The following is a 27,837-nucleotide window of genomic DNA, read 5'->3' as shown; positions in this document are numbered from 1 at the left end:
CACTGAGTGCTCCCTGAGTGCAGCGCACATCCAGCAGGCTACCAGCACACCACAGGTGCAGCATTGGGGCACTCATGACCAACAGCCTGGCTTTTTCCTTCCTGCATCCCTTCTGGTTTTCCAGACAGCAACCTTCAGGCACAGGTCAGCTCACGGTGAGCAGGGCTGCCTGTCTGGCTGCTTTCTGCTGAATCCCCTTAGAGCTGATGAATCCTGAGCTCAGCCCTTCCACAACCAACACAACACGGCTCCTTTAGCATCCTTCCTTCCGTAGGGCTGGGCAGCAAGCAGCACATCTTCACCAGCTGCTCCTGAACTGGGCAGCTCCACTCTGGGGCCTGGAACGATGAACTGCTTCCCATTCCTGGTGAATCTCAGCCCGGATCCACAGCAGAACGCAGTGTGGCAATGGAGATTTCTCCTCTCATACTTCAGCAGTTATTCCGCTTGTGAGATTGACAGTGATCACATCTTAAAACCTCGCAGAACTGTTCTTTACAAGTGACACTTGGAAAGACAAACTGTTTGCATCACTGGAAACCAGAATGGCACTGATGTAACAGTCTGGATGTCACAGATTCTCCAAACAAAGCAAGCACGGAAGATTTGACTGAGCCAAGAGCCAAATATTTTTATCTGCAGTCAGGGGAAATGTTAGAGAACCTGGAGGCAGAAGGAAATGACATAAAGGTAAATAAAGCATTGGCCAGGCCACGGCCACAGGAGGATTACCTGCTGGAGGAGCACGACGGGCAGCCAGAGCATGAAGGTCAAGAATCCAGAATAAGTTGTGCTTAACGTTTCTTTTGTAATGGGAGAGATTGGGAAGGGCTCTGCTGAAATGACAGATAAAGTCAGCATGCAGCATTAGGATGGCAGCTGGGAAGAACTCCGTGATTTCCACGATCAGAACAGCAGACGTGAGAAAGTTTGACGTTATGAAATTCAATGTTATGCAAGGGAGGAAACAGAGCTCAACAGGAGCTGAAGGAGAAGCAGAGGGGCTCCTGACCACCAGCACTGAGCTGTGACTGATGAAAGCAGATGAGAGTGCAGAGCCCAGCCTGTTGGGGAATGGCAGCACTAAACCAACAGGGCTGCTCCTGCAAACACACAGCACAGCTCCAGCACACAGCATCCGACAGCACAGAGCCCTGGCAATGGAAGCAAGCAGCAAGAAATGGAGGCAGTGGAATTCCAAAGCCCCAAAGCAGCACATCTTCCAGCTCAGCCCAGAAGCACAGCGTGATGGGGCTGAGGAAGGGGGCACCTCGAGGTCCTTCTGGTCCCCCCACAGCCCAGCAGGGCCACCCAGAGCAGGGGACACAACACCACAGCCAGGGGTGGGAGATCCCCAAGGGGGAGAGCCCTGTGCATGGCTGCAGCAGCTGGACCAGAGCAGGTGATGTTTGGTGGTGGCTAGTGGATAATGATAGGACAAGGGGAATGGTTTGAAACTGAGCCAGGAGAGGTTCAGGTTGGATATGAGGAGGAAGTTTTTGAGCCAGAGGGTGGTGAGGCACTGGCACAGGTTGCCCAAGGAGGCTGTGGATGCCCCATCCCTGCAGGCATTCAAGGCCAGGCTGGATGTGGCTCTGGGCAGCCTGGGCTGCTGCTTGGCGACCTGCACACAGCAGGGGTTGGAGCTGGATGATGTTTAAGGTCCTTTTCAGCCCAGGCCATTCTGTGATTCTGTGATTCCATGATTTGGTGCATTCACACTGCTGTGGACATGAGCTGGGTCCCAGATGAGTGTCATGGTGGTCTCACAAAGCAGTTCCCCATTGGGCAGGGCCTGGGCCTGCAGACAGACTGCAAGGAGATCTCACCTGAGCTGACTTCAGAAAGGCTGATCTCCATCAGTGAGATTCCATGCTCCACCTTTTTAACGAGCCATCCTGGCCTCCCCTGCCCTGCACTCCTCCCACTCCGCAATATTTGCCTAAAAACGTCATTTTGTGTTTGGTTGCTGCTTTGTCTCTAAGCTGTGTGCCATGGCTGTGGTTGAGGCCATAGCAGCACGGTGCTGCTGAGGTGATGCTGCATCTGAGCAGGGAGAGGTGAGAGCGCACCGCCACAACACGACAGGATCCCTGTTTTATAACCAACATAAATAATGAAGAAGTTCCCTCCATGACACAGCAGAAGCATCTCCTCAGACCTCACCATCCCTCCCATCTCAGATGCTGTGTAACCCGAGTGGCGGATCAGCCCGTTCTGCAGGCAGTGATGAGCTGCTGCTCTCTGCTATCCCAGCAGCTTTGCCCTTTCTGCCCTGATGCACAATTCCATTCTACAGCCACACGTCTTCAGCTGGCACTGGGAGATGTTAAATACAAATTGCTGTGCAATTAGGGCACAGAACGCGGCGTCCCAGCGAGAGCGCAGCCACCTCCAGCCCCTCTGCCGTGCCAAGGCCCATTAAGGCCACGCATCCCAACAGTGGTGATCCCTGCTGGCTCCCAACACCTTGTGCTGCTCTATGGCCAACCTGTGCCCACTGCAGCACCCCACAGCTCACCACCCAGCTTCACCACCAGCTACCGGGCACTGCATGGAATCCCAGAGGTTGGAAACACCTCTGAAAGCACCACGTTCAACCATCAGCCCATCTCGACTCACAGAATCACAGCTCCATCCAGGCTGGAGAAGAGCTCGGAGATCCCAAACACAACACAACCCACCCCGCTGTTCCCACTGTCCCCCAGTGCCACATCCCCACAGCTCCGCAACACCCCAGGATGCTGAACCCCACTCTCTGGGCAGCTGTGCCCAAATGCTCTTTGGAGAAGAAACGGTTCCCAATATCCACTTTGATTTCCTTCTGGAGACCAAAGCTGGCCAAGTGCCACCAAGCATTCTAAGTTACAATCTGCACAGAAAGGACCCCCGCAGAATTAAGTGCCATCATTTAATCCTATGGCTGTCTCTGAGGAAAGCACCAATCCTCTTAGATGCGGGAGCTGCTACAGCCCGGCACATGGGAGCAGCAGAAGGCAGCACGGCCAGCAGGAGCCTTCAGCATCTCAGGAAGGCAGATGAACCTGCAGGGCATGGAAAAGCTCGTGCCAAAGGCGTGCAAAGGACGCCCAGCTCCTAACCAGTCCTCTCACTAAGCAGCTTACTGGGCCCATCCTGTGCTCACCCCAGCTGCAGTCGGCACCACTGAAACGCGGCGACAACAACAGACGCAGCACAGCACTGCATCAAAGTGCACAACCTGACCTTCAGAAATGGGTCTGGGATGGGAGAAGGTGACGGAGCTCTGGGCTGGCAGTGGGAGCTGGACAGGGGATAGGGGAGGTCTCCTTCCCCAGCTTGGTATCCATGCCTTTTTCTGAACTGCCCCAAAGTAGGATTAAATCCCACTCTATCAGGTACTGCAGACACAAAAAGAGATCAGGGGAGAACTGGCACAGGTTGTGCAGTGAGGCTGTGGATGCCCCCTGCCTGCAAGCACTGCAGGCCAGGCCGGATGGGGCTGTGAGCAGCTGCTGTGCTGGGAGGTGTCCCTGCCTACAGCAGGGGTTGGAACGACGTGATCTTTAAGGTCCCTTCCAACTCAAACCATGCAGCCCAGGGCACCACTGACCTTCCAAGCTACAAGAGCACCCTGCTGGCTCACGGTCAGCTTTTCATCCAGGTCCTTCTCCTCAGGGCTGCTCTCAAGGAGTTCTTCTCCCAGTCTGTATTCATAGCTGGGATCACCCTGACCCAAGTGCAGCACCTTGCCCTTTGCTGTGTTGAACCTCACAAGGTTCACAAGGGCCCACCTTTCGAGTTTGTCGTGGTCCCCCTGGGTGACATCCCTTCTTTCTAATGAGTCAACCACATCCTGAGCTTGGTGCCACCAGCAGACCTGCTGGGGGTGCACTCAATTCCATCATCAGCGTCACTGCTGAAGATGCTGAAGCGCACTGGTCCCACGACAGACCCCTGGGGGACACTGCTCATCACTGGCCTCCACCTGGACACAGAGCCACCCAACACAACCCTTCCAACTCCTTATCCACCAAACAGCCCAGCCCTCAAAACCATACCTCCCCAAGTTGGAGATAAGGCTGTGCTGAGGGACCATACCGAAGGCCCTGCACAAGGGCAGGCAGATAACATCAGCTGCCTTCCCTTTAGACACCGATGCCATCACTCCATCACAGGAGGCCACCAGTGGGTCAGGCACGACCTTCCCTTGGTGAAGCCATGCTGGCTGTCTGGGATCATCTCCTCATCCCTCGTGTGCCTTAACACACCTTGCAGGAGGACCTTCTCCGTGATCTTCCCAGGCACAGAGGTGATGCCCATCAGCCTGCAGTTCCCTGCGTCCTCCTTCCTCCCTGTCTTCTAAGTGGGAGTGATGTTTCCATTTTTCCAGTCCCTGGGGACTTTGCCCGACAGCCACAACTTCTCAAATATGATGGACAGCAGCATGATGACATTAGACACAGCAAAAAGGTGGTCATGTTTTAGGCTAAGCTCCATTCGGATGTGTATTTCACTGCATTGAGTTGTTTCCTTTGGCAAGCCTTGCAAGCATGAACTTCATATGAACTCCACTTATTTAAAAGGTCGCTGCCAAAAAATGTACCAGAAACTATTGGAATAGGCAAGAAAAGAAAGGGGATGTCAGCCCAAGCATGAGGGAGGAAAAAGGAAAGTACCTCTTTTGGATGCAGAAATGTCCCAGAGATGGTAATGACAGGAAAACTGGGCAACGTGAGCATGGGTTAAGAGCATGACTGCCCATGGGTGATAGAGCAGAGTGCAGGGAGGTCCTGCTTGTCTCTCCTACACCAGGGAGGGTCAGGCTGGGGCAACTCCTCCTGCAAAGAGCAGTCAGTGCTGGCTCAGCTGCCCAGGGAGGTGTTATGGTGCTGGGATGGTGCAGAACCGTGGGGACGTGGCAATGGGGAACAGTGGGCATGGTGGGGGTGGGCTCCAACCTCAATGGTTCTTATTTTGCACTCAAAAAGACATGGTGCACTTCAGAATCAAAGCTGAAAAGCAGAATGGGAGAAGCAGAAGTGGAAGGCTGATAGGAGAGCACCGAGGAGGGAGGCCCAGCGCTGGTCCATCCCACACCTGCAGCCAGCAGCCACACAGCAGTGCCATCCACAGCCCTGCCCTCCATCCCCACTGCCCCCCATCCCCACCTCCCCCTTCCAACCCCGCTGCCCAGGGCTGCAGCCCCACTGCTGGGAAGCGCAGCACGGCCGCACGGCCCTGCAAATCACAGAGCTCCTTACACAACAGCTTAAGCTGATTTGGTACAAGCAGCAAACAAGACTACAGCCCAGGAAGAAAATCCCCGATTGTGTCACTTAACATAGGGAAAGAGCCTCCCCATTTGTGTCAGAGGACAGCAAACGCTGGAATGTGAGCGGCACCGCAGGTCTGACCGTGCACCGATGGCCCTGGGGGGCTGCTCTGCACCCAAACCATGCTGTGCACAGCCTGCAGCTCCAGCACTGCCATGGGGCACAGCCTGCAACCCCAGCACTGCCATGGGGCACAGCCTGCAGCCCCAGCACTGCCATGGGGCACAGCCTGCAACCCCAGCACTGCCATGGGGCACAGCCTGCAGCCCCAGCACTGCCGTGGGGCACAGCCTGCAGCCCCAGCACTGCCGTGGGGCACAGCCTGCAACCCCAGCACTGCCATGGGGCACAGCCTGCAGCTCCAGCACTGCCATGGGGCACAGCCTGCAGCCCCAGCACTGCCATGGGGCACAGCCTGCAGCCCCAGCACTGCCATGGGGCACAGCCTGCAGCCCCAGCACTGCCGTGGGGCACAGCCTGCAGCCCCAGCACTGCCGTGGGGCACAGCCTGCAGCTCCAGCACTGCCACGGGGCACAGCCTGCAGCCTCAGCACTGCCATGGGGCACAGCCTGCAGCCCCAGCACTGCCATGGGGCACAGCCTGCAGCCTCAGCACTGCCATGGGGCACAGCCTGCAGCCCCAGCACTGCCGTGGGGCACAGCCTGCAGCCCCAGCACTGCCATGGGGCACAGCCTGCAGCCCCAGCACTGCCATGGGGCACAGCCTGCAGCTCCAGCACTGCCATGGGGCACAGCCTGCAGCCCACACTCCTGTGCAGGGCAGAAGAGACAAAATGCAAAATTTGCAGCAAGAGCAACTTGCTGTTATTACTTTTTCTTATCCAGCAATTCGCTGAAATTACCAAAAAGAGAGCTTGTAACACAGCCCCAGGACCATGCACTGCATTTAAAGCAGTTCCAGAAGGTTTCAGAAAGAGCACAGTTTGCAGAACATGTACAGGAAGGCACCTGGAATGGGCAGTAGTGCCAATTTTTCTCTGAAAGCAGACAGGAGATGTCCAGCAGTGTTACTGCATCATGACATGAAGCAAAGGCACGGGCACCAGCACCAGCATCGCTCTGCCCTTCAGCAGAAGTCACTATTTGTGTCACATAAACCCAAAACAGCCATTAAAACGTGCCCCTGTGCCACAAAAAGCCCTCTGCAGAGCTGCTGGTGCTCACAGTGCTGGGGCAGGAGCCGTCCCTTCCCTGGGCTGGGCAGCACGGGCTGACTGCTCTCGGCCATGCAGTTCTGCCTGCAGCCTGCGCTGCCCATCACAGCCCTCTGCTGATGAGATCGAGGCTCCGTGCAGGTTGAATTTTGTAAGGAAAACGGAACACAAAAGATGTCAGCTGACAGCGGGCTGAATGGGAGCCAGCAGCGTGCCCAGGGGCCAAGGAGGCCAGCAGCAGCCTGGCTGTGTGAGCAGCAGTGCTGGCAGCAGAGCAAGAGGTGGCCGTCCCTCTGCACGGCGGCGGGCGGTGGGGCTGCAGTGCAGTGCTGCGCTCAGTGCTGGGACCCTCATGGGGGGCCTGGAGCTGTGCAGAGAGGGGAGCGGGGCGTGGGGGTCTGCAGCAGCGTGCTGGGGAGCGGCTGAGGGTGGGGGGTGGGTCAGTGTGGAGAGTGGGGGCTCGGGGGTGACCTTCTTGCTCCCTACAGCTCCTGCAAGGAGGTGGTGAGGGGGGGTCGGCCTCTGCTCCTGGGTAAGGGATGGGATGAGAGGGAGCGGCCTCACGGTGCAGCAGCAGAGGATGGTCAGGTCGGATGCTAGGGGCAATTCCTGCTCCCAAAGAGCAGCCGGGTGCTGGCACAGCTGCCCAGAGGGTGGGGGGGTCCGTGGAGATGCTGAGGAGCTGTGGGGATGTGGGCAGTGGGCACGGTGGGGTGGGCTGGGGTTGGGCGTGCTGATCTTAAAGGTCTTTTCCAACCTGAATGGTTAGAATCACAGAATGCCCTGGGTCAAAAAGGACCACAATGATCATCTCGTTTCAACCCCCTGCTATGTGCAGGCTTGCCAACCAGCAGACCAGGCTGTCCACGGTTCTATGGTTCTATGGCTGGAACTTTACTAAACTTACAGCTCCAAAGAAACACAGCATGAAAGGGATCTCAATGGGACACTACAGCAGAACATGCACACAGAGGACTGCCCTGTGCTGCAGAACTCAGGACTGCAGCCACTCCTGGGCCCATCAGTGCTATGGAACTGATGCACACCTGCCTGACCCCAAAGGGGCACCACGACATCTCTGCATCCTCGCACTGAAAGCTTCCATCTGCAAGAGGAGCTCCGTGCTGGCAGCAGCCGCTGCCCCTGCCTGCCAAGGAACGCTTCCTCTGCTTCATCTCCCAACACTGGAGCTCTGCAAAGGAGCTGCTCCAACAGCATCTGAACCCCACGCAGCCCTCTGAGGTGCACATGAAGGGAGAGTTCAGAGGGGAGCAGTCACTGCAATCCCCAAGCTCCTAACCAGGAGAAGGCAGAAAACTGTGGGCACCACCACCTGAGTGCCATGTGGGCTTTGCACAAAACACAGCCACGGAGCAGAGCAGGAGGGGCTCAGGGCTGCACTGCAATGCAACCCCCTGAGTTTAAAGCCCAGCAGCAGCAAAACACGATGCAGAACCCTGCTCTGGAGCCCCACAGAGCACAGCTCTGCACTTCTGCTCTTCCCTGCAGCAGCTGGGCAGAGTTGGCCCCTCTGGGCGCACGGCTCCGTCCCCACAGCAGCAGGACGTCCCCTGGCTTTGCCCCTCACCAATGGGAGCCTCTGTGCTCCATCTCAGCCCTACAAATAACCACCCCAAAATCCAACAGCCACCCGCAGTCATCGCAACGCTCAGGAATCTCACTGTGTGTGGATGAGATGCCCACAGCCGTGCCGTATCTCCAGGAGCCCTGCAGGAGCTCAGCACCCCCAGCATGAGCTGAGCACCCCCAGCAGCACCACGAGCACCGGCTGCTACCGAGAGCTGCTCCATGTGTGCTGCTGCTCCCTGCATCAAGGAAGCAGCCCCCACCTCTCCTGTCAATGCCGTGAGAACTGATTTTCCTTCCTTCTATTTTTGCATCCCCTTCAAAGCACCCAACCACGTGGCTCCTTGAAAGCATTTCAGCTCTGATGGGATGGATGTGTTTGCAAACTCCCATCAGACGGCACAGCCACTGCGTGCTGCTCTGAGCCTTTACCTCTGGAAACTCTCAGCCACGAGAGCAGGGATAACAGCAGCACCAAGGAGGTTCTCACCACAGTACAACGCAGGAGGTTCAGTTCAGGTGTTTATTACAGTGGTTTATTCAGCAGTGATACACAGCTTCACATGGTACACAGCACTGGCAGCAGTGAGGAAAACCAGAGGTGACAGCAGATAGGTTTATAAGCACGGAAAGGTGAGAATAAGTCCCGCAAACACATCATTACCTCTAAAACCTGGACAAAGTCAGGGAGAGCAGAGCTGAAGCTGTGACACATTTGGTCGCTACTCGGTGGAAAAAAGGACAGAAAGCCAAGACTCAAAGACCCCCAGGTACCCATTTACAGTGCAGAGCTGTTGGCACAGCGTGAGGCTCCAGGCAGCACCTGGACACCGAGTGCTGAGCAGGGAGAGCCCACCTGCAGCACACGGGCAGGGCATGCTGGCACACAGGGCCATGGGAGGGGGGGTCAGGGCTGAGGCGATAAGCAGCTCCGATCCAGCTGTGGCTGCAGATGGGTTTGTAAACTTACTGAAAACAAGGATGGAAATCTGAGGAAAGCAGTGGCAGTGTGATGGAATGCATTGCTTGTGACGCAGTGACTGCACCCTGAGCGCCTGGCCTGGCTACCACAGGAGCACAGAATCTCCCATCAGAAGGGACCCATGGGTGCTGCTGGGGGCACTGTGGGCTCAGTGACCCCACGGGCCTCCAGGAGCAGCACCTGCACAGAGCCTGCGTTTGGCTAAAGTAAAGCACTGTGGGGGCACTGCGTGCAGGCACCATGCACAGCTCTGCTGCTCAGCCTGAAAACCCCTCACGTTGCTCCTGCGACACGGGGGCCACGTAAGGCAAAAGGTGAACGGACGGCTTGAGGCACCAAGCTCAGCAAGCAGGTACAGGAGGTCTTCAATAAACAACTACACAAAGCTCTGCTTTTGGCAACAGCCAACAGAAAAGGAGGAGAGAACCTCCTGCCAAGAGCAGGGCCCCCACGTGCTCTCCTCGCCCCATCTGCACCATCAGGAGGGCAGAGCTGCCGCTGGGCAACTGCACGGCCCAGCCCCAGGGAACCAGGCCTGGTGACACAGCACCCAGCAGCCGCCCAGGCGTGGGGTGGGGAGCACCAGGGGCTGAGATGGTCCCAAATAATGAAGATGGGATTGGCCTCTGTTTGAGGGAGAGCTTCAGAGGGCAGCTGGAGGCGGTGGGAGCAGCGGTGCTCACTGAGATGCGCTGCTCCTGCAACGAGCCACTGCGTGCCTGCTGCTGTCATGCAGCTGATAGCGGGGCACTGGGGGGTCTAACTGACAGCTACTCTCTTCCCAAAGCAGCAGCTACCTTTTTTGGGCAGAAGTCTTACAGTAAGAGCTTCTGGGGAATCATATTCTGCATCTCAGAGTGGATTTTGGCTCAGACAAATCCCGTGCTTTTAGCAGACGCTGTGGGTAAAGCAATGGTTACCATACGACACCCCCATCCCCAAACAACCCACGCGTGGGTCTGCGAGAACCCCGCCTCATTTTGCCTCATCCAAAGCAGTGCAAAACCTCCCAGCCTTCTCCACCCCCAGCTGCTGGCAATGCCCCTCACAGCCCAGAGGAAAGCAGCCATTCCTAATCCACTCTTCAAGTCTCCATGATAAATGCTGCGACGTGGAAACACTCAGTTTTAAGACATCATCAGAGATAAGAAGCTCGTATGGGAAGGTGTCAAAGCAGCAAGGGGAAAGGCGAGTGGGACTGCACTGCTCATCCACCAGGAGAGAGCACCTTCCAGTGCCATCCCCAACCTCTGCTGTTAAACCATTAAGCAGGCTGCGGGTGCCCCATCCCTGCTGTTAAATCCATGACAGCAGCGTTCAGCTGCAAGCTAAAAGTGGTTCAACCGAAAACGGAGCCGCGGTCGTGATGCGAACACAGCAGGAGAGCTGAAACAGTGAAGGAGCACAGTGCACAGCTGTGCTCACAGAAAGAAAGGAAGGTCTCAACAAGCACTGCAGAGCAGAGGGAGGAGGAGCAGGGCTGATCGGCCGCGGCGCTGCCGCCCTTGGCTTCTTCTATATGCAAAGTCCGAGGTGTAAAGCAAGAGCTCTGCAAAATGCTGAAGATTTTAGAAGAGCAATGGCAGGTAGAAAAGGACACTGGTCTTGTAACAGTGGCAGCCCCAGTGTTAGGAGACAGTCTAGGCTTCTAGGAGGAGAAAATAGAAGAGGGGAAAAGGAGGAGGAGAGGGAAGAGGGATGGGGAGAGGGGCAAAAAAGCGCAAGTCATTAGTAAACATGAACATTCAGGTAGCACACTGCACAACAAGCAACATTTCATCTCGTGCAGCCGGGACATTTGCCAAAAGCCAGATCAGATATGGCACAGTTTGCTTCTCCAGGTGTCTGTGAATGCAGCCCAGCCATGCTAGGGCACAGTGCTGCAAAGATCAGCCACAACCAGGCACCATCAGTGGCACCATCAGTGGCACACTGCTGCCGGGAGCAGCAGCTCAGGATGATGCTTACAAGCACAATTTGCACTGAAATCAGTGACAGCATCTCTGTGGCCCGACCTGAGAGAAAGACATGGGCACAGCCAGTGCAGCTCACTGCTCCCAGCAGGACAGCAGGCAGCACCGTGCAATGAGCGCTGCTCCCACTCATCCACCTGATCACCCTTGATGGATTTCTTTCCATAAATTGGTCTTTCAATTTATTTATTTATTTATTTTTTTTACTATTTAATATAATTCCTTTGAACTTTGGGCAAATATCCCACATCAGGAGTTGCAAACGTAGCGCTGCTCCAAGATCACTTTTGTTTCTGTTTCAGAGCTGCTGTTAGTTTCACTGGGCACTCTGAACTCGTGCAGCCAGCAGTCAGGCCCACTGCAGCACTCGCTGCTGCCTCCCCACTCCCACACCATCCCACGTGCAGCAGGCATGCATGGCTGCTCCCCCAGCACTGCAGCAACTGCTGCTCCATTTACCCTTATAAGGAAATAGCAATGACTGCTTCCAGCTGGTGCTGGGGGCCCAACTCACAGCTCCTGCTTGGTAGCTCCTATGTTCTCCAGACCAGAGCAAAAGAACACGCACAGAGTGAAGAAACAACCTGCCAAGATGGAGCTCCCCAAAGAGCTGCCGCCCTGCAGTGAGGCACTGGCACAGGTTGCCCAAGGAGGCTGTGGATGCCCCATCCCTGCAGGCATTCAAGGCCAGGCTGGATGTGGCTCTGGGCAGCCTGGGCTGCTGGTTGGTGACCTGCACACAGCAGGGGTTGGAGCTGGATGAGCATCGTGCTCCTTTGCAACCCAGGCTGTGATTCTCAGCCCCGTGGCACCCAGGTTTTACTGACTTATGCACATCCTTACGTCCATCACATGAATGCATCGTGGTTACAATGAGAGCAATCCCGCAGTCAGTGCAGGGCTGTCCCCAATCACTCTGCTGGGACTTGGGGCAGCGAGCAGTGAGACATGGACAAGTCAACACCTCCATTTATTGGACAGGTGAGAAGCACAGCAACACTTCCCATGCTCTAGACTGGGGGGATAAGCAGACACCTGTATCCCCTACCTGCGTTTCCCCAGTACCTCCCTTAAGTCTGTTTGGGAATCCAAGGTGAGCACAGCGCGCTGCTGGGTGCTCCCTGCAGCTCTGGGCACAGCCTGCTCCCAGCAGAAAGCTGCACACCATGAGCATCACCCTGCTCCCAGCTGCTCCTATCCCAGCCCCACGGCCACAGGGATCACTGCAGCTTCAACAGAGAGCACAGGGAACAGAGCAGCTGAACACAAGAGAGCCCACAGTGTGCTGCCTGGACACAGACAGCAGCATTCGCTCTGCGTGGAGCCCACTGATGCCCACCACTGCCCCAGGACAACCCCCCTGTGCTCCTGCATGGCTTCAGCTGCTCTTCAGCTCCACGCGAGTGAAAGTCTCCATTACGTGCCTTATAGCAGCATTTAGCCCTTGCTCTCAGATGTAGGAACATTGGTTTCTCTGCTGTTCCATAAGGAAGAAACAGTGCAACAGCTCCACTGTGCAGACCTTGTGCTGTTCCAAGGAACCTCATTAACTCGACGCCTGCCTTTGACACGCTGCCTCTGCTGCTTCGATGTCACTCTGTGACAGCCTTCACCAGGAGAAACAATCCAGCTCTGCCCCATAAAGACGGATGATATGAATAAACTGCAGGGCTGCAGACACATGAAGGTATCTTTGATCACAGCTGTTCACACTGCGTGCACAAGGAGTTCAACCTCCAGAACGCTCGTATTGAAAACGTAACAAGAATTCTTTTAAGCTCAGGAGTTCTGTAAAATTCCCAACGCATTTCAGTAGCCATCGTTGCCATGTCCTACTCCTCATTCTGTTATTTATGTGTTAAAAAGTCAGGAAGTGCTCCTTGGGCAGTTCAGGAGCATCCTTACTGCTGGGACCAGCAGGACGACACAAGCCATGGCAGTCAAGGCTGACTCCATCACAAAGAAGCTCCCTGCTGGCTCTGCATGCAGCCTTGGAGTGCTGTGCAGCTCACCCCAAAGAGTTTGGCTGCAATTGGGTTGGAAACCTCACTGACAGCAGAAGGTCTCAAAAGAGGGAACTGCTGCTTGTCATTAAAGGCAGCTGTTGGAAGACAACTAACTTCAGCATGTGCCACGCTGATAGAGATGAATTATGTTCCAGACTCCTTGCCAGTGTGGAATATTGGTCCACTTATCACAAGTTTCTTGTGGAATAAGCTACCCTTGTGCTGCTTGAGAGCTCGGCTCTGACAGCACACAGCCAAAGCCAGCATTAGGACACAGTTACAGCAAGGCAGCCATGGAAGCACCCAAGAGAAGCTACAGAACAAAGAGCAGCTCTTAGTACTTCCACAAGTACTGAGTAGTGGGGGAAAGAAGGAAACATTCCTTCCTGTCCCACCAGGAACAGATGCCATACTTTTCTGCTACGTTATGGTTAGCAGAGAGCTCTGCTCAGACTATCTGGGTTTCCTGCAAAGCCATTTGGGTAGCGGTGCCCTGGATGCCACCTTCCCACACTGAGTGTGGATAACTCACACACAGCTTCACACACGGAAGCAAAACCCAACTCCAAATAGAAGTCTATGAAGCATTTGAAACAAAGGAGTTCATCTAAAAAAGACAAAATAAAACCAACCCTCTGCGGAGAAATACTTGACAAAGATGAGTTGTTTGCTCACAGGGAGCTCTGACTGCTCCAAGGACAAATGAAGACAACAGGTTCTGTGCTGGCACTTACCTGGGCGGTGATCTTCCATCCCATGGTCACCATTTTCTATTACAGTTGGCCCAGTGGCTGAAGGATCTGCAACAAAGCACAGGCAGCGTTAGGATGGCATGACCTCAATTCAAAAGGAGGGCAATGCCAACGTTATGAAACACAGAAGGACTTTTCCCCAGAATTATTTGGAAATGAATTAAGGCACCCACATGGTTCTGAGTCTGTGCCACGTGAAACCCCAAAGGAGGAGCCCACGATGGAGACCCACGGCACAGTGATCACTAAGAGAGCCACTGAGATGGTCAGAGGGCTGGAGCAGCTCTGCTATGAGGAAAGGTTGGGGGAAGTGGGATTGCTTAGCTTGGAGAAGAGAAGGGTGTGGGGAGACCTTGTTGTGGCCCTCAGTGCTTGAAGGGAGCAGATAAACAGGAGGGGAATGGCTGTGTGTGAGGGTGGGTGGTGATGGGACAAGGGGAATGGTTTTAAAGTGAGACAGGGGAGGTTTGGGTTGGATATGAGAAGGAAGTTTTTGAGCCAGAGGGTGGTGAGGCAGTGGCACAGGTTGCCCAAGGAGGCTGTGGATGCCCCATCCCTGCAGGCATTCAAGGCCAGGCTGGATGTGGCTCTGGGCAGCCTGGGCTGCTGGTTGGCGACCTGCACACAGCAGGGGTTGGAGCTGGATGAGCATCGTGCTCCTTTGCAACCCAGGCCGTTCTGATTCTATGACCACTCACACCCCTGTGGCACAACACCAACCCAGGGCCATTACCAGGCACCATGAACAGGGGACATTCAGTGACACCTCTGGATTTCTATCCCTAGCCCTACAATACAGTTCTGTGCTACGCCGCACATAAGTGCCTGTTGCAAAGGGAAGGCTGCTTCAGTCAGCAGCTTGCCATTCTGACTGACTGCCAGCAGTGCATGGGTTCAGTTGAACATCACAGGGCTGTTTACTTACATCCACAGAACCACAGAACACCCCAGGCTGGAAGGGACCCACCAGCATCACTGAGCCCAGCTCCCAGCTCCACACAACATGACCCAAAATCCAAACTGCATTCTACATTAGCCCCAGGGATCAAACTACCACAGACATACATCACCCTTACAACAAGCATCAAATCCTAACACGTTTTCTAATTTCTTCAGTAAACTCTACTCAATCTGCCTGAACTTATTCTGAACTACTTCAGAACTGGAAAAGAGGAAAGACAAAACCACTGCATGACCAATGGCAACGGCATTGGTTCAGAACAGATGCAGCACACACTGTCAGCAGCTCAGCTCCTCGGGGCGTCCCTTTGTTCTCTGTCAGCCACCGCAGAGGTGAAACCAACTGAAATCATTCCCCCAGTCACTGCCAGGACAACACGGAGCAGCGCTGCTGTCCCTTCCCCAGCACGAGCTGTGCGAGAACAGAGCTGCACGGAAGAGCACTTGGGACACAGAGCTGCAGGGCTCCACTCAGCCCTCAGCCCAGCAGAAGGGAGCTCTGTGCAGTTCCTCCAGTGGCTCGTGTTTTACAGAGATGCAACCCGAACTTGCTAGACAGCTTACAGCAAAACATACACCTACATCCCTTCCGAGTGCCTGAGAACGCAGAAGGAATCCCTGGACCCGTTCCTGAGCAGCCCAACACAGCAGCTCCTCCTGCTGTCAGGCTGTGCAGGCCCTGTCCCTTAGCACAGCACTCTCAGGAGCTGGGATCCGGTTGGCCCTGCATGGCCGTGTGCTGCACGTCCCATCTGTCAGCGCACTCCTCATACAGCTCAGGGGTGCAGAAGTGTTTCCCCGTCAGACCGGGCTGCTGGCACTCAGGGTAACCACTCTGTGCTCACTCTGTGCTGGTGGCACTCGATGCACTGCAGCTATTCAGAACACAAACACTTCATGCAGAGAGAAGTCTCACTGAAACCCCCCAGGTAGCAAAGGCTCCGAGCCGGCCGCCCTCTGCCATACTCAGCACAACGCACCCTGCCCTGTCGAGGGCTCAGCAAGTTGAAAACAAAACCAGAACCCACTGAAACACTACTGAAGCCCATCAAATGCTATAGGGATGGAAACAAGGACAGCTCAAAGCCAGTTGTGCTCTGGCTTCACCTTCAGCAGTGGAGAGGGCCCTCCAGTCCATGCAGCGCCAGTCTACAGAGAATAAATGCCTTCCTCCAGAAGAGCACCATCTTATTCCGCTCCCTATTCAGTTCCCACTGGGAGAAGAAAGGCAGGGATGAGCAGGACACACTACATGCCTGCCATGCTTGCTCTTGCAACTCAGAAAGCCAATGGTAACCTGGGCTCCATCAGCAGAGGGGTGGCAGCAGGGACAGGGAGGTGATTGTCCCTCTCTGCTCTGCCCTCATGCGTCCCCATCTGCAGCACTGCATCCAGGTCTGGGGCCTCCAGGACAAGAAAGACAGGGAGCTGTTGGAGAGGGGCCAGAGGAGCCACAAAGATGCTCAGAGGGCTGCAGCACCTCCCTACAAAGACAGGCTGAGGGAGCTGGGCTTGTTCAGCATGGAGAAGAGAAGCTGCGGGGTGACCTCAGTGCAGCCTGCAGTGCCTGAAGGGAGCCTGCAGCCAGGAGGGGAGTCAGCTGTGTGCAAGGGGAGATGGCAGCAGGATGAGGGAAATGGTTTGGAGCTGAGGGAGGGCAGCTGGAGGTTGGATGTGAGGGGAAGTTGTGTGCTGTGAGAGCGGGGAGGGGCTGGAACAGCTGCCCAGAGAGGCTGTGATGCCCCGTCCATCCCTGGAGGTGTTGGAGGCCAGGTTGGATGGGGCCCTGGGCAGCCTGGGCTGCTGTGCAATGGGGAGGTTGGTGGCCCTGCATTGGTGGGGGGTTGGAGCTTCGTGATCCTTGGGGTCCCTTCCAACCCAACCATCCTGCAATGCTGTGTGATGTTTGCTGGTGCATGGGGGTATCTCCAAATCAAACACAACCAGGCAAAAGCCAAACCAGATTTGAGGCTGAGCCCTGAAATCCCACGTGAGCAGAATCAGAAGAATCAGAAAGCCACGTGCTTGCTTCTGCCCTTCTGTGGAACAACGACAACTTTGGAAGGATCACAGAACCATTAAGCTTAGAGAAGACCTCAGAGATCCCCAAATCCAACCCCACACACCCCACCACGCCCACTGACCACATCCCCATGTGTCATTCTTGGACACCCCCTGGGATGATCACCCCAAGCCCCCTGGGCAGCTTCTGCCAGTGCCTGACTGCTCTTTGGAGAAGAAATACTTCCAAGCACCCATCCTGACCCCCCTGGCACAACGTGAGGCCGTTACCTCTCATCTCAGAGGGTGACAAACAGGTAAAACAGTTTCCTTCAAAGTTTGGGCTTTTTGGAAGACAGGCTGCTTCTGGAAAATCAGGTCAAACCAACCACGCATTTCCATGAGAACAGCTCCTCTCTGCTGGGGCAGATTTGATTTCTGTGGCTCTGAAGGTCAGCTCCTCCAGAGCAATGGAATCTCAGATAGCTGAGTGCAGCCCCGCGGGCCGGGTCTCCTCCTCCCTCATGCTCTAAATTGCTTAAAAACAAAAGCATGTCAAGATGTTGTAACTACATAATCCTCATCAAAATCACAAGATGGTATTTGCATCTGGCCAGCGGATCAAAGGATTGTTTTTATATAAACAAATTTAAGGCAGCATTTGCTAAACCCATAATCTCAAGCAAATGGTCGGTGCCAATGTAAGAAGCCCTAATCCGCAGCAGCCAGTCGGTGCAGCACACGTGTGAGCGCAGCCATGGCAGAGCATGGCTTCACCATCATTATGGGATGGAGGAGGGCTGGGCAGGCTGTGGCACAGCCCTTGCAGCACTCCTGGTCTGGCACCCATGTGAGCGCACAGACTTGGCTGCAGAGCCCAGATAAAAGGCATGAGTGGGAACAAAAGTGCTGGTAACAGCATCATCTGGTCAAAAGGAGATGCAAAGTCTCAAGTAACAGGTTGGGCTATTTTGAGTCATGCATTTCTGCCTCAAAATGGCTCTGGAGCAGAAGTCAAGCTCAGCACCCAGAGTCACTAAAAGGCTTACAGCTCCGCTTGCTTGATGGCGCTTGGTTCAGGTTTTCAACTTCTAACCTGGAGAATAAAGGAGAATTTGAATGTAAAAGGCAATAGAGGCTTGCCTGGTTTCACGTTCCAGGACAGACACATGGGCAGGTCAGCATCTGAAGGCACAAGAGCAGGCAATCACAGCCTTTAGCTCCTAGAATCTCAGCGTGGCTGGGTCAGAAGGGACCCCACGGCCCCCAGCCCACCAAATACTGTCTTTCTCTCCTAAGAGACCAAGGTACAAGAATCTGCCACCACCTGCTGACTTCATCATCCTCCGAACAAAGGAGTACTCGGCACATCCCCTGCCCCCAGCTCTGCGTGGGACCAAAGGTGAGCATCTCCTGCTGCAAGAAGGGCGCTCGCTCCCACTGCGGAGGAGAGGAAGCGCTGGGGCTCGGCTGCAGGCTGGGAGCGGTTCCGCGTGCCCCCAGCCGGGCAGAGCTGTGCCTGCAGCCCCCACAGAGCCACCTCGTGGCCACGGTGTGCTCGGGATGCCCGGAGCGCTGCCCCCAGCACGACATGCATCGCTGCTGGAGCTCTAAAGCCACAGCAGTGAGCTGGGCAGTGCGGGAAGGCAGCGCGTCGGCACGCAGGTGGCCGAGGCCCTGAGCAAGCGGTACAGCGCAGCTCTGCTTTTTCCCAGCCGCACGAACGCTGCAGAAACTCAGCTCCCCTAACGAGGTTTTCCTTTGCACAGAAGGTGCTCGGCCCTCAGTGCACAGCAGGAGAGCCACCCTCGCTCCTGCCACAGCCCCCCAGCTCAGAGCTGCTGAGCCCGGGGCAGAGCCGTGCAGGGCTGCAGGCAGAGCCCACGGCAATCCCTCAGCGTTACGTAAAGACCCCGCGGTCGTAAGAGGATTACCCCAGAACTTAGCAAATTACGATGCTCAGCCAGTTGTTAGAAAGAATAAAACGCTTTCTTCTTAATCCGTGCCTTTCCAGTGACATTTTTCAAATTAACCATTATTAAATCTTTGCTCTAGGACGCATCTCGGTGGCCGCAAAGCGCTCAGCACCTCCTCCTCCTCTCCATCTCTTTGCACTCCATGTCAAACAACCCAGCTTAAACTCACCTAAACTGGCTCGTGGCTTTAGAAACAGAGTGCAACAAACCCGAAATAGCTGGAGCCTGCCAGGCTGTGTGATGAAACCTCTCCTGACTGGGGAAGGGCAGCAGACAGTGCGCTGTCTGAACACATTTGTAGCTTTAACATCAAGAAATGAACGGCAGGGGCTGAGTGCCTGCTGTGGGAGCTGCTGTGCTCTGCCGGCAGCTTGGGGCTCCTTGCAGCAGGATGAGGGCAGGAGCAGAACTCACTGTGCCTCCCCAGGGCTGTGCTGGGGCTCCTGGGCTCAGAATAGGAGCATGCAGCTTCACATCCTGTTCTATGGGCCCCAGAAGAGGAGCACGCAGCTCCACAGCTTCTTTAAAGCAACCAGAGAGAGGCTCCAGGAGAAATACGTATCTCACTCACTTTGGGGGGAAAAACTTATCAGACTAATTAGGACATAAAAGATGAAATGCCAGACTAGCCTGCAGTAAAGTGACACCATTTGAAGGTGTGGAGTGACAACCCTCACCCTCCGTGCACAAGGGCTGGAAAGCAAAATCACATCCAATCCACTTGGGCAAATGTGCTCTCTGGTCTCTTTAGTTACTGTCTCATTTTGATCTTGCCAAAGATGTAGATAATGCTCATAATTGTGCTGCAACTATCCCAAAAAAGGGAAAAATCAACTCTCCTGAGCAAGACCAGATGCAGAATGGTGTTCCCATCACCCACAGGAGCACACAGCTCTGCCCAGGCACACACACAGGGGAGGAATGGGGCTTCCAGAGCTGGGAATCGGTGTTTGAAACACACGTTGTGTTGAGATGTTAGCAGTAACTGAAAAAATCTGGTGCTGAGATATTGCAGGATCTGCTACATGCAGCACAAAGAATTGTTTCAGAACATCCTTCTGCCACATGCAAAAACAGTAACAAGCGTGTCGCTCTACCCCCCTTCTGCAGTGCTTGAACATAAATACCTGTCACTACAGTTCCTATAATTGAATGGGATAACATCCATCTGAATAGAGCAAAGCTCCAAGGCTTACAGCCTCCTTGCCCGCTTCCTTCCTTCCCTATTGTTTGTTCCAATGTAAGAGCTGTGCTAGGTGGAAAATCCTGAGCAGTACTTTCTGTATTGCAGGACACCTGGCTCGCTTCTAAACAAAGCAACCCAGAGCTCCAAAGCAGAGCATGTTCCCTTTCTGTGCTTCCCCAGCCCACAGCCCTGCAGTGCTCAGTTCTGCTGTAGATGTTAATTACAGTTCTCTTGCACATCCCACTTTCATCAGCATTAATGAGCATTAAGATTAAGGCAAAGAAAAAGCCAACAAACTTTCTTCTGCAGGAAATCACCAGGTCACCCCTCCACGAAGGATCAGCATTCTTGTCGACGTAGCAAAAACAAAAGTCAAAGGTAACCAGGCTCAGTCTGAGGGGGAACAAAGAACCCAAGCATGTATTCATAGAATCAGAACGGCCTGGGTTGCAAAGCAGCACGATGCTCATCCAGCTCCAACCCCTGCTGTGTGCAGGTCACCAACCAGCAGCCCAGGCTGCCCAGAGCCACATCCAGCCTGGCCTTGAATGCCTGCAGGGATGGGGCATCCACAGCCTCCTTGGGCAACCTGTGCCAGTGCCTCACCGCCCTCTGGCTCAAAAACTTCCTCCTCACATCCAACCCAAACCTCCCCTGTCTCACTTTAAAACCATTCCCCTTGTCCCATCACCACCCACCCTCACACACAGCCATTCCCCTCCTGTTTATCCGCTCCCTTCAAGCACTGAAGGCCACAACAAGGTCTCCCCACACCCTTCTCTTCTCCAAGCTAAGCAATCCCACTTCCCCCAACCTTTCCTCATAGAAGAGCTGCTCCAGCCTTCTGATCATCTCAGTGCCCTCCTCAGGACCCACTCCCAGAGCTCCACGTCCTTCCTTGCTGGATATATTGAGAAGCACTAGGAAGGACCCCCTCACGTCCCACTGCTTTCCTTTTCACTCAGCTGGGGCCTTTTACACCTCTCCTTCATCTCAGTTTCTGACAGAGCTGCAGCACCACTGGATGTGAGCATGCAGTGCAAACACCCCCAGCAGCAGACGGAGCTGCGGGTGCCCCTGGTCACTGCAGGGAGGTGGACCTGGGAGCATTCAGAGCTCCCCTCCAACTCAAACAGTTCTGTGGCTCTAAATCAAAAGCAGCAGATCCTTGGACTGCTGGACAAAGAAAGCTTCAGCTGTGGGCATCAGCCTCAGCTGCTCAGTACACGGCGTGGCCCTGTGAAGGCGCACACCTCATCAGCAGCAGGCTATGGACACTCCGTATGGGGTTATCGAACCATGTGCTGTTCTGGGATGGGAAGCACTGAACGTGCGACAGCAGCGTGGCACTCACACCCCTCAGACTGTGCTTCCTCTAAAAAGCTCCAGCCTGCAAGTCATTATTATAAGTAACAGCACCTTGTGTTGAGTAGGAACGACTACAGGCTGCAGAACAGAAGGTAGAGCAGAAGAATCTGAACTCCATCCTTAGCTCTTAAAATAACTGGCTCAGCCTAAAACCAGTAACATCTAAGGAGATTTTGTAGCGGGCCCAGCAAAATCACAGCCAGAAGAAAGTCCTGCAATGCTGAGTACAGCAGGTTTGCTCTTGTACTTCAGACACTTACGTTCCGCCTGAATGCCGTCAGCGTGGGCTTTGCTTTTTGGTTCCTGGCTCACTGCATCGTCGTCGTCCAGCAGAGGCACGTAATCTGTTTTGTCCACCGTCTCTCCAACCACGTCGTCAAACTTCTCCGCTTCCAGCGTGGCAATGAAGTCCCGTTTCACCTCCTCCTCAATCTCAGGAGGTGGCTCTGTCAGAGCATCCGCAAGGCTGAGGCTGTGATCCAAGTCAGCCATGGCTTAGCACCTGTGCAACCTGCATCATTTGGGGAAGAAGAAAAAGAAACAAGTGTGTTTTAGTAAGGGATGCTGTAAGCTCAGCGTTTGGCTGGCACAACAAGTAACATTTGTTTTAGTTCTCAATAATTCCCACATGTTCACAGAACCCTCACTGCAGCACATGAACCAAAGCAAAAACCTTCACCATCCCAACCAGGTTGTACTGCATGAATACTGCTACGTACCACGGGATGTTGCATCACAACCCTGAACTCAATCACGACACGGAAGGGCAATACCTGCCCTGCACAAGCAGCCCTACATCGATTTGTGCCCTGCCTCAGATCTGGGAGTTAATTACAGATCCTCAGCAGCAGACACACAAGTGTGACGCACACGAATTCAGTTCTTGGTCGGCCTCCACCCAGCCTCCCCTATGGAGATTAGGGTTTTACGTAACCTGATGGATACTTCAGCAATGCTTTTGATCCAGCAGAGTGTTTATGTCCTCAACGAACCTTGCTAATGCCAACAAACCCATCCTGACCCTGGGATTTGGACTGGAAGGTAAAACTTCTAATAACGTTTACATGGAATAAAAAATAGAGTGGAGCACAGATACACATCACACACAAAGCTACAAACTGGGAACACAAGGCAGAAAGAGCCACCATTGATCTTCTCCTCCCCAGTCTAAAGCTCAGAAGTGAATTTAAGTTCCTCACAACAGACAGACACCAAGAGCCACTGAGTTACACGGGGAGAAAGCAGTACTGGAGCTGCAGACACAAAATCCTATCATAGAATCATAATCATAGAATGGCCTGGGTTGCAAAGGAGCACGATGCTCATCCAGCTCCAACCCCTGCTGTGTGCAGGTCGCCAACCAGCAGCCCAGGCTGCCCAGAGCCACATCCAGCCTGGCCTTGAATGCCTGCAGGGCTGGGCATCCACAGCCTCCTTGGGCAGCCTGGACTCCTGCACCCACTGCTGTAAGCACCATATTGGGGTCCCACACCAACAAAACACACCCAAACCTGAATCTTTATGTCTATGGCATTTAGGGAAACCTCTTGTTAACCTCACTCCAAATAATCATAAGCAAAAGGCAGCTGGGCGCAATGACTGCAATCAGCTCACACATCCACATCCATAAACGTTCCTGCTATTTTAATTCCAAGCACAGGAGGGGCCTTGACAACTTAATTTAGGGTCTGTCCAAACAGCAGGTCATTGCCATCCTCCCACTCTACTGGAAACCATTGCCCAACCACCCTACAAGAAGTCCTTCAGCACTGAGCATCCCCTCCCAGTGCAATCTGTGCCAGGTGGGCGTCCTCAGCCAGGTTCAAAACTCATAAAACATGCACTGCCATAACCCTGCAGGCAGAGAAGGCTTATTAGTGCTACTCAGATGGCCTAGAAATTACTTAGTTGTTGCTCCATTGAGATACTCTGTCATCATTCCTTTGGCCTGCTATTCAGCATGGAGGAGAGAAGCTGCGGGGTGACCTCAGTGCAGCCTGCAGTGCCTGAAGGGAGCCTGCAGCCAGGAGGGGAGTCAGCTCTGTGCAAGGGGAGATGGCAGCAGGACGAGGGAAATGGTTTGGAGCTGAGGGAGGGCAGCTGGAGGTTGGATGTGAGGGGAAGTTGTGTGCTGTGAGAGCGGGGAGGGGCTGGAACAGCTGCCCAGAGAGGCTGTGATGCCCCGTCCATCCCTGGAGGTGGTGGAGGCCAGGTTGGATGGGGCCCTGGGCAGCCTGGGCTGCTGTGCAATGGGGAGGTTGGTGGCCCTGCATTGGTGGGGGGTTGGAGCTTCGTGAGCCTTGAGCTCCCTTCCAACCCAACCATGCTGTGATGCTGTGTGAATTAACCTTGCAAATGCCTGCAGAGCACCAGCAGAGCAGGAGCTGCCACGTGGACAGGGCTGGGGATCCCAGCAGGAAGTTTCAAACCCAAACTAAGGCTGATCCCACCCAGAGTCCCCCCTGGCACAGAATATCCCATCACAGCTCTGGTTCACTCCACGCAGCTGCTGTTCCTCATCCCTGTGGTGGCACCACTTCTCTTTTCAATGCTTGCTGTGGAGTGGCACTGACTGTGTCAGTCCTGCATAGGAGCTGGGACACTGAAACAGCCCAGCTGCTGGGAAAAACTAATCATGAGTTGATGCAGATTTATCAGCAGGACATTTCCTTGTCTATATTTAACCTAATAAGGAACGCAGAAATGACATTAAGAAATATCAGTGCAACTAATAAAAGCCCTTTTGCATTTCTACAGCAAACACAGAGGTGGGCTCTGGCCCTCAGAGCAGCCAGCCCACAGCTGGCCAACCCACACAGAGCAGTGCCACGGCTGCAGGAAGCACCAGCAGGGGGAAAGGGCACCCAAAGCAACGCTGCGCTCAGAGCAGCTCCTCTGCTTTCCACCTCTGGCACTGCAGCAGGAGCCCCCAGCTGCCACCCCACACAACCCAGGGCTCAGAGCACAGCCCAAGGGGAAAGCAGCAACGAGGATGATGTCCCTGGGGCTCTGCGGCGAGGTGTGGGAAGGAACACAGCGTGGCACACCGGCCCACAGCAACCACAGTGATGGAGGAGAGGAAAAGAGCTTTCCTGTAGCGATGCATTCTTCAGCCCATTCCAAGAAGTCTTCAAATTGCTCCACAGCAAATCAATCCTTCCCTCTTTTTGGTTTGGTTTTGTTGTTGTTGTTGCTGTTCTCTTCCCTGGGCAAAATGATTTGTTCAGACCTCCTGTCCCAGCAGCAGCTGGTTGCTTACACCCAGTATCTGCCCCATCTGTTCTGCTTTCTGCCTGGAATCTGTGTGTACCCAGCAAGGAACCTTCTCACTTCAGCACACCAAAGCCTTCCTCTAGCAAGCTGAACCGAGAAAAGTCATTTCCACCCATTGCCAACGTCAGACTTGCAGTCCTGGAGCTCCTAATGCTCACCAACCACTACATCTCTTTCCCCCAACCCAACCTCCCATCCCTTCCCCAACCACCAGGTCCCCCCTTCCCCAGCCCACCCAGGGGTCTCTCATCCCCAATCACTGCCCCCATCTCAGTCAATATCTGACCACATCAGCACAGCAGAGCCCACAAGCACACACCACACGTGTGCTCTGCCCAGAGCCACAGCCCTGGAAACAAACCCCAGCAGTCACTGCTTGCAGAACATTTCCTTCCAGCAGCCTCTCCCAGGAGGACCCCCCCCCTCCCCATCCACCCTCTGCAGACAGCAGTGGCACCAACAGTGCTTACTCACAGACGCCGCTGCCTCTGGCTTCCCATCTAGGGAAGAGTGGAATTTGCTTCCTGAACTTTGCATTTCCATTCTGCAGCTCCTCAGAGCACGCCGCAGCTGCAGGCACGCAGTCTGACTGCAGCTATGATCAGCCTGACCCAAATTCTGTGCCTGGAGACGGCGATGGGGAAGCTGGGCAGGTGTGGGCAGGGTGCCCCTCAAATGACAAAGCTGCCAGCTGCTTCCACGAGCCGTGCCACCAACTTACCTCCCCCAGCAGAAGGTACGGGACAGGATCCCTCTGACCTGTGGTCCTATGAAGGGCTGGGTGCAGAGCATCCCTCACAGCACGGCCTCCCTACAGCCATAGCAAGGGGCACCACCTACTCACAAGCGCCGTACGGCTAAGTGAAAACAGCAACAAAGCACCACTGCCCCGCTCCTGCTTTTGCTTTAAGGAGGTGCTGACACACTGATCTGTTGGCAGCAGGTGTATTGTTTCAGCAGATCCCCTCACCCTTTAAAATTAGCTCCTCGCCACAGAGAAGAGCAGGGCTGGGGCTGTCACTCAGTGCTTTTCTTAGCTGTGCTCCCATGGGCACTTTGTGGGGCTCCACGAGGCAGAAGGAGCAGAGATGCTAAGTCATGCCCAGCTGCAGCAGTCACACGGAAAGGATGCCTGCCTCCAGAAAGGACGGCGGTGAGACACACTGCTGCCATCTCACCTTCCACGGATGGGCACCAAGAGGATCCGGGGTTCATCCCTGTGCATGTTCCCATTCCCAGGAAATACTCAGATTACTACAGGATCCTTCTCAGAGCAAGATGCAGGTCCTTTAACAGCACACTCCTAACAGAAGTTATCACAGAGCTGCAGCACGGCCGTGGCTGGAGGTCCCTCTGGTCCCTCCACCCCAGCAGGAGCAAGGTGCCCAACCTGCAATGAGCTCAAAATGGGAACCTGGCAGGAAGCAGCCACTGAATCACACGCCAGGAAGCGTAAAGCAATGAGTTGATGCAAACCTTCACAATCAGCTTATGGCCATGCAAGATAAACGCAGCGCTTTAACTTCTCACTTCAGACAGGCTTACAGCTGTGCTTGTCAACAGCATTTCAGAGAGCAGACAGAGCTCCAGCCACCACTGCTTGCTGGCAGTGCAGCTTGCTCCATTTCCTCTCCATACATCTGCTGTCTCCCCACTTGCACACCCCTCAGCTTAGGCTGCCACTCTCACCTGAGCTTCTGCAGCCAAGGGCCCTGGCAGCACAGCAGACCCAGCAGGCTCTGGATGACAGCACACACTCTGAAGCTACTCCTGCTGCAGAAGCAGGGCCTAACGTGGACCCAAGCAGATAAGGAAGCGAGCTGCAGCTGCTCCAAGCACTGCTGCTCCACCTGGGAGAGGACAGCTGGAGGCCATCTGAACAGGAGGAGTGCGAGCAAAACCAGTGCCTGGGGTAAAGCTGTGGGAGGAACACGTCAGAGTGTGCTTTGGATAGGAAAATAAAAACGTGGTCAGAAAAAGGAAGTAGAACCAAGAAAGCAGAAGGAGGAGGCAAAAGAGGAAAAACTCCATCAGCTGCACGGAGTCTGAGCAGAAGCCTGGCCGTGGCCCCTTCCCACTTGATGACTGCACTCCAAAACGTGTCCTGCCTTCAACTTTCACCAGCTGCAGCTTCTACAGCCAGGCTGCAGATGAGCCCATAACAAACATTTCTGCTCCATAAGTTCCAAACATTTCCATCAACTCAAATTCCTTCGGGAAAGCATTAATGAAGCTAATGACGCACGCTTTTGCCATACACAATTATTCAGATAGCATGTAAATTAGTGAATTGAGTTTACTAATTAGCAAAGTAAGACATCAGTCTCCTGGCATCTGCATGTGTTGGGAAAGTTCTCCCACTTTTCTGGAGATCTGAGACAAATTCTTCCTTCCTGCTTTTCAGACACCCATAGCATGGGCAGCCTGTACTCCATCCACATCCATAGGGAAAGCTGGGCAGGAGGCTGGGCGAGCTCCAGGAAGGCTGCAATGCGGGCAGAGGTCAGCAAACACCTCCTCCCCACTGCCTGCACTGAGCTCTAATTAAGCTGCAAGCAAGGTGGACAAGTGCTGTAGTGCTTTGGGAAGAGCAGCCTGATGTGTTCAGTGACCAAGGGGCTGCAAGGCCCTTAGGGACCACCCTGTCCCAACAGCACACAGCACGACTCGGCCACCAGCTCTGCAGCCCATCCCGCCTTCACATCAGGCAGACCTGCAAAGCACACATTCACACAACCCGTGAGATGGCAAGGATTGAAAAGCTCCCAAATGCAAACAGGAATCTCACCAGATCTGGCTATTCTGCAGATTGTTCTAACAGCTGCTGTTACTGAAAGACCTCAGGCCTATGTAAATTGATGCTTAAATTAACAGCCGTAAAAACCAAACAGCGGTGAGATGACAAAGCTGCTCCAGCATCTCCAGGGCAAAAGCCTTGTGACATAGCATGATCTTGTCCAAGAAATGCAAACCTTGTATCAGCAGGGACAGATCACAGCATCACTCCACCTTCCATCCCTGCACTTGCATCTACTCTTCCAAGGGAATTCAGTGCTCTGTGCTGCCCGCTTAAAACAGGCTTTGCAGCAGCCTTAGGAACACGCTTTAACAGTGATCCCCGATCATGAGAAAGGTGGCTCACTGACATGTAACTCAGCTGCCATTGAGGGATGGATCTTGCCATAGATTTCTGCAGAACAGCAGCTCTCTGGTGATGCAGTGTGTGTCCCAGGACAGCGTGAGGGCTCCAAGGCTCTGGGCAGGAGCTGCCCTGCACAGCACT

At 54.4% G+C, this 27,837-nt stretch overlaps 1 protein-coding gene across 10 annotated transcripts in view; it reads right to left on the bottom strand.

Moving 5' to 3' along the window:
• Positions 1–27,837, bottom strand: part of MAP4 (microtubule associated protein 4) — a 114,864-nt gene that overhangs the window by 56,159 nt on the left and 30,868 nt on the right. For all 10 annotated transcript variants that reach the window (XR_008209370.1, XM_052695007.1, XM_052695012.1 and 7 more), the window contains exons 3-4: positions 21,542–21,792; positions 13,773–13,838 (exon numbers count right to left, since the gene is read on the bottom strand). Coding sequence is in view for 9 of the 10 variants with exons in the window: in XM_052695007.1 (XP_052550967.1) it covers positions 13,773–13,838; positions 21,542–21,773 (298 nt within the window). In the remaining variant the exon portion in view is untranslated. The remainder of the gene's footprint in view (positions 1–13,772; positions 13,839–21,541; positions 21,793–27,837) is intronic.

This window comes from Tympanuchus pallidicinctus, unplaced genomic scaffold (assembly GCF_026119805.1).
Source record: "Tympanuchus pallidicinctus isolate F22 unplaced genomic scaffold, pur_lepc_1.0 scaffold3, whole genome shotgun sequence".
Lineage (NCBI taxonomy): Eukaryota > Metazoa > Chordata > Aves > Galliformes > Phasianidae > Tympanuchus > Tympanuchus pallidicinctus.
This window is presented reverse-complemented; position numbering and strand designations above follow the sequence as displayed.